At 40.1% G+C, this 11,017-nt stretch overlaps 2 protein-coding genes across 2 annotated transcripts; one reads left to right on the forward strand and one right to left on the reverse strand.

Moving 5' to 3' along the window:
• The first annotated feature begins 5,266 nt into the window (after positions 1-5,266).
• On the forward strand, positions 5,267-5,902 carry LOC137741712 (uncharacterized). The gene is made up of 2 exons (XM_068481456.1): positions 5,267-5,608; positions 5,720-5,902. The coding sequence occupies exons 1-2, from the start codon at positions 5,267-5,269 to the stop codon at positions 5,900-5,902; spliced, it is 525 nt and encodes a 174-aa protein (XP_068337557.1).
• Positions 5,903-6,500: 598 nt separating this feature from the next.
• On the reverse strand, positions 6,501-11,017 carry LOC137737665 (zinc finger BED domain-containing protein DAYSLEEPER-like). The gene is made up of 2 exons (XM_068477211.1): positions 10,816-11,017; positions 6,501-9,290 (listed from the first exon to the last, which is right to left on the reverse strand). The coding sequence occupies exon 2, from the start codon at positions 9,266-9,268 to the stop codon at positions 6,719-6,721; it is 2,550 nt and encodes an 849-aa protein (XP_068333312.1). The 5' UTR covers positions 9,269-9,290; positions 10,816-11,017; the 3' UTR covers positions 6,501-6,718.

Consider the following 11,017-nt stretch of genomic DNA (forward strand, 5'->3'; position numbering starts at 1 on the left):
AATATTGTTGTTTATGTGAATAGCATAGTTTCGGTCATGGGACGCAGCCACAAGCTTAAGAGGATAGAGAATACTTGCTCAGATAAAGATGAAGATGCGATGGTGGTGGTAGACGGGAAGAGAAAAAGCTGTTGGAGGTTGTACTCATATTCGGTTTGGGCCATTCCACCGGATGATGTTTCCCATAGAATCAAGAAGGTGATGGAGGGCCTCCAGGTGATGAATCGTGAGGAAGACATCTTTGCTAGAGTTGATCAGGTGGTTACTAAGAATTATTATCACCAGTGTGTTTCACTCTTAATGGATCGAAAGGTATATATTTTCTCGATCCCTTGTTAATACATATTCATTTTCTTGATGTTTTGTTTTGTTTCCTTTTCATCTTTCTCGTTTTGGTTTCTTGAGCTTGATTAGACTCACTAGTCATTACACCTTTTCTTAGTTATTTGAAAATGCCGAACAATGGAGCTACCATTTCGGCTTCTACAACAGTAAGTTGTTGTTTACAGTAACTTAATTTCTTCTCGTGTTGACGGGATTGTACATATGTAATCTGCGTGTCTGCAATATTTGATGCAGGTTCTATGCCGTATTTGAGTCTCCTCTGTGGGAAGTTGACGGAAGAAGAAAGGAAAAAAGCTGGAGAAATTGTTAATATTCTCGACGAGAGTATTACTAGCTTAACCTTCCCCATAACTCACTTTGCATTGTATGAAATTGACAACGATGACAGATCTCTGAAATCTTGGACCAAGATTGCTGAAATCGGTCGTTAGTCAAGTTCTCTGGTTGCATATGTATGCAAAGCACATTAGCAGCACTTGGCACTACAAAAAATACGGGCACTACGCACTAAATTATTTGTGCCCTTTGAGGCCAAAGAGCTCCAACATATGTGCTCATAGACAAACAGCAACAGTGCAACAACAATAATTCTATGCGTGTCCTTTATGAGTATGTCCTTTGGTCGAAGGACACAATATAGTTGTTTGTGTTATTAAGGCAAAGCACAATAGAGCCTTATTTGTGCCTTCATTCTGACAAGTCTAACTGTCTTTCTCAATTGATTAGGCACTTCTGTGTAATCGCGCCCTATACGAAATTTGTTTAAAAAGAAATGAATTTTTTTTTCACTTGAATTACATCCGGGTTCCTGCCCACTCACATACTAATTATGTCGATCTATAATTAAATAAACCTTAAAAATGCATCAGTTGAGAAGAAAATTGAAAAAAAAAGGAAAGAAAGAAACCTTAACTCAAATTCATGGATTGGGTGAGGTATTAAGATTAGAAACAATATATGAAGAGAAAAGAGAATGAGTTTAACTAGGTAATATTAAGCGAATGAAGTTGTCTAACATTTTACAAGATAACAGCATCAAAAATCTACCAAAATTGAGGTCCTCCTATCTCAACCTCCACATGAAGATCATGCAGTATTAGCGCCAATATATTTCTTTGACAACCTCCACTACCATTTTTTTCTGCTAGCATTATACACATTATTGAAAGAAGTATGTCAACTAGGGTTAGGTTGTATATCCATGTACAAGTTGTTAACCTAGTCTTAGGGTGATGTTTTGATGTACCGTGTAGAGTGGCTATTTTCTGCCATCTTCTGCATTGGTATCACCAATAGTTAGTCTCTTGTTGTCATTCCCCCTAATTCAAGGGATGAGTATCTTGTTGATTTTTACTTTGTTTCTTAGCTTTAGGTATAAATCAAAGAGGGGTAGGAGGTATTGTTCCTACTCTTCACACATATATATTGGTTAGGTCTGTTGTACTTCTCTTTATGATGAATTACAACTTACAAAATACAATATGGTATCAGAGCAATGACCCTAACTGGCCTGTCTCTGTATATTTTCTTCAGAGTTTTGTGAGCTTCTTCTTGTTCTTCAAATATGGCTTAAGAGAGCTCAATGAATTTAGAAGGAGACAGCTCCTCGTGCTGCTACATCATCACCTCGTTCAAATGTTGATATCAACCCAAATCAACGTTTTAGTTCTGTCTTACTAAATGAATTGGAAAAAGCATGTCAACTAGGGTTAGGTTATATATCCACTGTACAAGTTGTTAACCGAGTCTTAGGGTGATGTTTTGATATACCATGTAGAGTGGCTGTTTTCTGCCATCTTCTGGATTGGTATCACCAATAGTTAGTCTCTTGTTGTCGTTCCCCTTAATTCAAAGGATGTGTATCTTGTTGATTTTTACTTTGTTTGTTAGCTTTAGGTGTAAATCAATGAGGGATAAGAGGTCTTGTTCCTACTCTTCACACATATATATTGGTTAGGTCTCTTGTACTTCTCTTTATGATGAATATACACCTTACAAAATACAATACACATAATACAAGAGAGAGTGGAGAGAGAGAGAGAGAGAAAGAGAGAGAGAGAGAGAGAGAAAGAGAGATTTGGTGAGAAATGAAGAGAGAAGTGATGGTGGGTAAATAAGAAAGAGTGGGGTGATAAGTGATTACCCGAACATTACTATAAACTAATAGTGCCTGATAACCAAGTAAAATATAGGCCAAATCGGATAAATGATCCATGTGGTCATAAGGTATTCGAAAGATAGCCATGTGCTAAAAAAATTCGGATTTAAACCCCTGTGGTGTACTCCGTTAGCAAATTTAGTCCAAAAGTGATTTTTTTTCGTTAATTATCTGTTAATACATGGGTAAAATTATATTTTGACGTGTACACCTTCTTCTTCTTGCATCTCCCCTACACAACCCCCAAACTCACTTCGCGCAAGAGAAAAAGGAGAGACCATTTTCAGTTTTCCACAGAGCTACCACTGCAACCATGGCGGCCACCGTGTCTCCATGGGCCAATGGAAAATTGTAATAGTTGATTTTTCTCATTTCCGTTAGGATTTTCTCAGGAAACAAATTGACGCTTACGTTTCTAAGATTTTATTGCAATGTTTAATAAATTCGAATTTAAATTTCAAAATTCATTGCACCGTTTGCAGGCTAAGAGTTTCAAAACAGCATTCTCCAACTCGACCTCCATCACCAACAATAAATTCAGGTTTCACTTCTCATTCCTTCATCATAATTTCCCTTTTCAATTTCTCCAAACCGAAACGTATTTTTTTCAGATTAATTTTTGTTTCATCAGCAGGGAGATGACGTCGTCGAGCGAGCTGTGCCTGGACTCGAACGAAATGTCATCGTTGACGCCGGCATTGTATCACCAGCGGAGATGAATCATTGGCGGTGTATCACCGATGGAGATGAATTCTCGACGGCGAGGGCCTAGGCATCGGGTTTGGCCCCCGGAGACACAGTGACCGCCATGGTTGCGGTGGTAGCTTTGTGGAAAACTGAAAATGGTCTCTCCTTTTTTCTCTTGTGCGAGGTGAGTTTGGGGGTTGCGTAGGGTAGATGCAGGAAAAAGAAGGTGCACACATCAAAGTATAATTTTACCTATGTATTAACATATAGTTAACTGAAAAATCGCTTTAGGACTAAATTTGCTAATGGAGTACACCACAGGGGTTTAAATTCGAGTTTTTTTAATACAGGGGCTATCTTCAAAATACCTTATGACCACAAGGATCATTTATCCGATTTGACCTAAAATATGATAACTACCAAGACCATAACGCAGAGGGGTGCACACAAGGGATATCGCACGCATGCAAAATATCCCATCCAAACAACAACCGATCATTACCACATGCAATATGTGTGACACATTCGGAGAAACCGAAAACGACATTCAAATGCGAAATTGTGTAAGCGGATGAAACTGTGACAAACAAGAAGAAAATTATGACTTGCACTAACTTAGACTCCATTTCTAATTCAACCTGATGTTTTGAAGACGAAGTTGCATGTATTTATAGTACCTATGGGGTGGAGGTTGACGTCGAGGTGGTGGAGGGGTTAAAATAAAACGATCGAAACAGATGCGAAATTGTGAAAAACTTAATTAACATTCCTACTCCCACTATAAATAAAAATCAATACAAGTCTGCAATTCAGAATATAACTTGTTACATATCACCGTCAAGTTTTCAATTTATAGGCAAAAGAAACTGCATGCATGTGTATTGTGTCGACAATGGCTTTAAATTGAAGCCTTTTTATGCTTATGGTTTTGGATCTTTTATCTAACTATCTATTGAGGGGAAGCGACACACGTGATCAAGCAAATGCTAGTCAATGGTTTTAGGCTTTTTATCCAACTTTCTATTGAGGGAAACAACACATGTGATTAAAGCAATTGATATTAATGATTTAAACCCTAGGGTCAAGGCTAATCTTATAGTAGTATACTTTAAATGATATCTTTAATATTAATGGTATAGGGTCGATGTAACCGTGTAATAAGACAAATCTTAAATTCTTAATAGAAAGCAGAATTGACAGATAAGATGCACATATACCTTCCACCAAACGTAAAATAAGAAATAGAGATACAATGTATTCATATCTCAATACACTAAAATGGACATGATTCATATCTATTTCATAAAGAATGTGAATATTCCACCTTTTTTCGAATAACGTATCTTCACAGTATGACTCAAGCTAAAATGAAATCTTGCCTAATCCATATTCGCCATGTGAACATGATGTGACAAAATAAAATGAACTTCGGCTAAAATCAAATAACATGAGGCTCACAAACAAATAATGAATGATATCGAGCCGGCCCAACTGTAAGGTTGTGGGGTCGAATAACACAAGTCTCACACTTGGTCGTATCCATCCAACCTAAGATGATATTCCATCACGATTGAATGGATACGCTATTATAGTATGTGATCATATGAACCAGACGTGTAACACTTGTGAATAATAGGATAATACTTGTGATTAAAGCAACCGATATCAATGATTTAAATCCTAGGGCCTAGGCTAATCTTATGATAGTATATACTTTAAATAATATCTTTGATATTAATGGTATAGGGTGGGTGTAATCGTGTAATAAGACAATCTTAAATTCTTAATAGAAAGTGGGGCTGGCAGAGAAGATGCATATAACATATGAGACCCGCAAACAAATAATGAATGATATTAAGTTGACCTAAATTTGAGGTTGTGGGTTCGAACAATGCAACTCTCACACTTGGTCTATCATTTTATAAAATTAAGTCGACCCAAATTTGAGGTTGTGAGAAGATGCATGTAACATCAGCATTTATATAATTGAAACTGGTTTTCATACTGGATTTGGCTATGATCCCAAATGTAATGAGTACAAAGTTGTGACCTTTACTACTTATTTTCAAGAGACAGATGAAAACTGCTGGAGATTTCTTAGTCGGTGATTTTTGGAAAGAGATCAACACTGATTCTTTAGAAACTGAAACTAGTTTGTTTTGGCCAGAGTATTTCCAGATGTCCCCCAAGGGAATGTGTTATTGGCTGGCAATTGAGCAAGATAAGGAATTATTTCCATTTGACCTAATTGGGAGTCGATTCCAAGCGAATGGGACATTGATCATTTCGTTCGATACACGTCGTGAGGTATTTCACCTTTGTTTGAAGCTTACTGTGTGGAATGAATCAGTTGCTTTTCTTGCCCGTGTTGTGAACAGTCCTCATGACAACAGATATCCAGAACCTTATGAAATGTGGGTGATGGATGATGACTTTAAGGGTGCCTATTGAGCGTACAGATCAGATGCTAGGGTCTAACCCTGTGGCATTGTGGGGCGATGAGTTTTCTTTTATCTTTGTACCAAAAAGCTGAAGCACATTCCCATTGAAGCAGAAGATAATGGTTATGTTGTTGTTTATGTGAATAGCATAGTTTCTGTTATGGGACGCAGCCACAAGCTTGAGAACATAGAGAATACTTGCTCAGATAAAGATGAAGATGCGATGGTGGTGGTAGACGGGAAGAGGGAAAGCTGCAGGAGGTTGTCCTAATATTCCACCGGCTGATGTTTGCCATAGAATCGAGAAGGTGATGGAGGGCCGGAGATCGAACCTCACATCCCCATCTTGGGATCCATCCAGATTCCAGATGATGAGTCGTGAAGATGCCCTTAGAAAAGTTCTCTGAATGCGGGATCTGGTGCTGAGCTTGCAAATTATAATTAATTGTAAATATTCCTGGTTTGCACTCTTCGTGTCAGTGTCTCGATTCTCATTTAATTTGTTCGATTAAACAGAGTTCATAAATCATTTCCCTATATCAAACTTACTTACTCGACGACGACAAATAATGAAGTGGTGACGCTGACAACCCCAATTTGGCGATGAGCCAAAAATACACAGCTTAGTTTTTCTTATATGTAAGGGTCCTTCTTCCTTAATTTCCAATGACCAAGAGAGACGTACCAAAATCCCATTAAATCTATAAATTATAAAGTTTTTGCACACACGTCGAAATCCAATTTGTGTGCGAGGAAGAACAGCCTTACATGTAAGGAACCAAGTATTTTCCGAGCAAAATTGAACCCTCTGCAATCGAAACTGGAAGAGGCTAGTCTCCTGTAAACAAAGCATATATAATGCCCATCCATATCCCAAACTCCATTTAAATCATCATAAATTTTAAGACTACCATAAATTAAGGCTAAATATTCACGTCCAACCACTCAACCTCTTAAAAATAGTACAAAAGATAAACTCCTACTGGTTGAAATAAACTAGGTTAAATGATACAAACACCTACCATCATACATCTTCCCGGCGGCCAACTTCCCATCCATCCGCGTGTCGGTGGAAGAGACCTACCATCTAATATTCCATTCTGACAAGTGCTGTGGACGCGTCTGCTGATCCATACCGCATCCAGTCCTTGGCACATATGAGGGCTTCAACCGTCTCTGGTCGTAGGGAACTCCTGTACTGATCCATCTCCTTGACCGTGGTATCAAAGACGGAGTCGGAAGGAACTGTAGATACCGGAATTGACAAAATGTCTCGAGCCATCTTTGAGAGAGTCGGGTACTTCATCTTGTTCAGTTTCCACCAGCCTAACACGTCAAAATCATTAACTCGGGGCAGCAGAGATTCATCCAAATACTGATCCAGCTCCGACTTCATCTGTTGGCTGGTAGTCTCCATGATGTACATGTCAAAGTCTGTGAGTCCGTTGTCTGTTAGGATAGCTCCGCCTTGGGAATCCTCTATCTTAATGTTGTTATTCCCTTCGTCTGCATAAGTTGGTGTGAGAGGCAAAGGCAGTGTCAGATATTCATGAAAGAGCTCATGAATTCCGTCATCAACAACCTTGATATCTATTGGAGCTTCTTCGCCATAAATTTTGTTGAAACTGAACTCAACAAGCTTCATCTTGAACCTGGGATCCATAACTACCGCTGTTGCCAAAGCCAGGCTACAATTCTTCCAGTATTTTTCAATTCTTTCTTGCATTGTCTTAGTTAGGCTGCTAATGAAGGGATCCTCACTTTCGACCATCTTAGTCAGATCAGTCTGAATCCTCCACACTTCATGGAAGAAAGTAACTGCAGTTGGGTTAGTCGTAGTGGTAAGGATGTTGGCCGCATCGAAGATAAGTTTCAAATATGTGCAGATAGTCTCAACTTGCTTCCAGTCTTCCATTGACGGGGTTTGTTTGTAATCAGGATCAGATGTATCCAAGCAAGTAAAAACTTCCCTTAATTCAGAACAGGCCACCAGCATTTGATATGTTGTGTTCCATTTAGTTTGGTCGTCAATTGATAGGCTCCTTTCACTTGGGACTTGGAGCTGACTCTTAAGCTCCAGAAACTTTTCTTCATGGGACTCTGATGTCTTCACATACTTTACACTATCCCGGACTTTTTTTACCACATCACTTCCTGCTGCTAACACTTCTTTTGCAATGCTGCTCAAAGTACGGGCCATGCAATGCCCAACCAATAGTTGACCATTGAGGATAAGTGGGTTCTTGTTTGAAAGAAGAGGCCTTAAATTTTCAAGAGCAGTCTCGCTCAGTGGCTCATCGTAAGTGACTGAAAATAACTTGTTTTCCAAACTCCAATCATGAAGGCAAACAGCAACAGCATGACTAAGCGCAGAATCAGAGTCCGGATATGGTTCCATCACTACATTGAGCAGCCGCCTGTGCAACTTCCAGTCAGCATCAATGAAGTGCCCAGTAATAAACACATAACCCACACTCTGAGAGGAACTCCACATGTCCAAAGTAAGGCAGACACGTCCAGGTATGCCCTCAATAAACTTGGTGACACTTTGCTTTTCCGTTAGGTAAGTTGCAACACAATCTCCTTGAACAGTATTGAAGCTCACCATGTTGAACTGTGGGTTAAGATTCTGTGCAAAAGCTACAAACCCAGGATGCTCAACCATATGCAGGGGGTAGTCATGCATGATGATCATCCTTGCAATCTCATGGCGACAACGGTCTGGATCAAATATAATTTGGGGTGTGTTAGCAGTCCGGTAACGCCTTTTTGGTGGATTGGAAGAGCTGCCACCCCTTGAAGCTGGGGTATATGGGGAAGACTGATTGTTGTTCTGGTTACGAAGAAGCGCTGGGCAGGTCCCCTTCGCAATGTGGCGTTTGAGGTGGCTGGTACCTGCTACTTTTGAACCCGTACTGTAAGCAAAACTTTGCTTGCACTGCTTGCAGCATGCCCTCCTACATCCAGGACCCACGTTTTCTATGGTGAAATACTCCCAGACAATTGACTTCTTTTTCCTGCGCTTGTTAGGCTGTGTTTCTGTATTTTCCACCTCATTGTTTTCATAGGGAGTTGCAGTCTTATCTTCAAATGGGGTCAGCATTAGCATCTTTTCTTCATCAGGTGTTTCCATCATGTCTTCATCAGGGGTGGCACTCTTGTGATTAATAGGAGCGGTCATTGGCTCTTCAAAGTGGTTGGTCATCGGATCTTCAAAGTGGGCAGCCATAGCCTCTTCATAGTGGGTAGACATCGGCTCTTCAACAGGGGCAGCCATCGGCTCTTCAACGGGGGCAGCCATCGGCTCTTCAACGGGAGCAGCCATCGGCTCTTCAACGGGAGCAGCCATCGGCTCTTCAACGGGAGCAGCCATCGGCTCTTCAACGGGGGCGGCCATCGGCTCTTCAGCGTGCACAGCCATCGGCTCTTCAGCGGGGGGCACCATCAGCTCTTCAGCTGGGGCGGATATCATCTCTTTGGCTGGGGCGGATGTCGGCTCTTCGGCTGGGGCAGATATCGGCTCTTCAACAGGGGCGGACCATGGCTCTTCAACAAGGGAGCCCGTTGGCTCTTCAATGGGGGAGGCCATTTTGTCTTGAATAGGAGCGGCAATTGTCTCTTCAGTAGGGGTTGCCATGTTGTCCTTGGGAAGTAAAATCCTGCATTCAGCAAACAGCCACCGCCTTTAAGAAAACGGAAAGTAGATGCTGAAACTAAGAGCATAGTGATAATGGAACACATCGTTAAAGACTTCGCCACAGAATCTGAGCATGAACCAAAAATCATATAAATAAACAGAAGCAACATAACTACAGTTTCTTGGATTCAGAGAAACATGGAATGAATAAACGGAGGAACAAACCCATATTTCAACGTTATGAGACTACTTCAGAACAGTAAACATACAATATAGCAAACTGTCAAGTACCACGAAGGATAGAAAAAAAAGGATCTCATTCTTTCAATTGTATTTACTTACAGAAAGGTCTAATGATGTCGTTGATGCATCCCTTCACCACTGTAATGGTAACGACCACAATCTGTCATAATATCATACGCATCCCATCATACAGAACCAGCTAAATATTAAGTCAAGAAGTTTCTACGTTTTGTGCATGGCAGGAACAAATTTCATGGTCCAAACACCCTACTATCCCAACAATGAAAAACACAAACTAGCGAAATGCACCAATTATAAATTTATTTTTGGACCGGAAGGAGAAATTCGATTCTCATTAGGCAAAACTAAACTAACTAAGAAACTGAAAAACGAAAACTTGTCATACCAAAACATGAAAAGCGAAAAAATAATGAGCAATAATCCAAGATTTAATATCTAAGCATGCATGTTATGTAGATTTAATATCTACATAAAGCACCCCGTCTCGCAAGGCCAAGCTTATTCAATCACAACTGTTTGTTGGGATTTTTTTTTTACTTTTTTCTATTTTTATTTCTTGTGGGAATCGCTTCAAACATTTTAAATAAATACATCCTAGCATCTTAATATTCCTACAAAACTGGGCCCAACCAGACCCATATGGGCCGATACAAAAACATGAACTTAGGTCAACCCAAACAGATTGACCTGCCCAGCCTCTAATACAGTCCCTCGGATTAAAGTCCATCGGATTAAATATCCATCTTTCATCTTCCAACAAGAAGATGAGCTCTCACCTACAATGGATCCCAGATGGGTCAGGAATTATTGAAGTCCACCGGATTGTAAACTCGGAGAATAAAAACAAACCCAGAAACGGGCTAAAATTAAAAACCAGCACTAAATTTTCAAAAACAAACCCAGATATCTACAATATTCCGTCGTCTGATCGAGTTTTAGACTTTACGTTTTTAGAAACAGCAGCCCAGATCGGAAAAACCCAGCAATCACACCTATTTAACAGATCGAACTCAAAAATTAAAGAACGAAAAGAAAAGGTGCGGAATTTACTCAAACCCACAAAATTAAAATTAATTACAGCATAATCAGGCTACAGATTCAAAATTCACAACGTAAAAACCCAAATTAAACGTAAAAATCAGAATTCACAACGCAACAACCCGAATTAAACACAAAATCAAAGGTCCTTTCAGAAACATAAGCTTAAGAAGGCGGAAATCTGAAACCTTTCGAAAGCGCAGAAAGAGAGAAAAAAGAATTGGGGGAAAAGTTGGGAAATTTACCAGAGGGGTTTAGGTGGAGGCGCCGAGAGGAGGCGATCGGCAAGGCAGATTGAAGCTCGACGGGCCGAGCTTCGACTCTCCGGCAGTAGCGAGATCTAGGGTTTTTCCACAGAGAGAGGGAAACCTAGATTGGGCTTTTGGAACCCGAGAAGCTAACTGGACCTAAAAGAGGACTTTGGGACTCGTTAAGGGTTAAGGGGAT

This window comes from Pyrus communis, chromosome 1 (assembly GCF_963583255.1).
Source record: "Pyrus communis chromosome 1, drPyrComm1.1, whole genome shotgun sequence".
In the NCBI taxonomy this organism is placed as follows: domain Eukaryota; kingdom Viridiplantae; phylum Streptophyta; class Magnoliopsida; order Rosales; family Rosaceae; genus Pyrus; species Pyrus communis.

Excerpts from the sequence above, each read along its gene's own strand:
- LOC137741712 (XM_068481456.1), top strand. The coding sequence starts at position 5,267 with ATGAAAACTGCTGGAGATTTCTTAGTCGGTGATTTTTGGAAAGAGATC. Across the intron at positions 5,609-5,719 it reads CAGAACCTTATGAAATGTGG|CTGAAGCACATTCCCATTGA; the intron begins GTGATGGATGAT and ends TGTACCAAAAAG.
- LOC137737665 (XM_068477211.1), bottom strand. The coding sequence starts at position 9,268 with ATGGCAACCCCTACTGAAGAGACAATTGCCGCTCCTATTCAAGACAAA.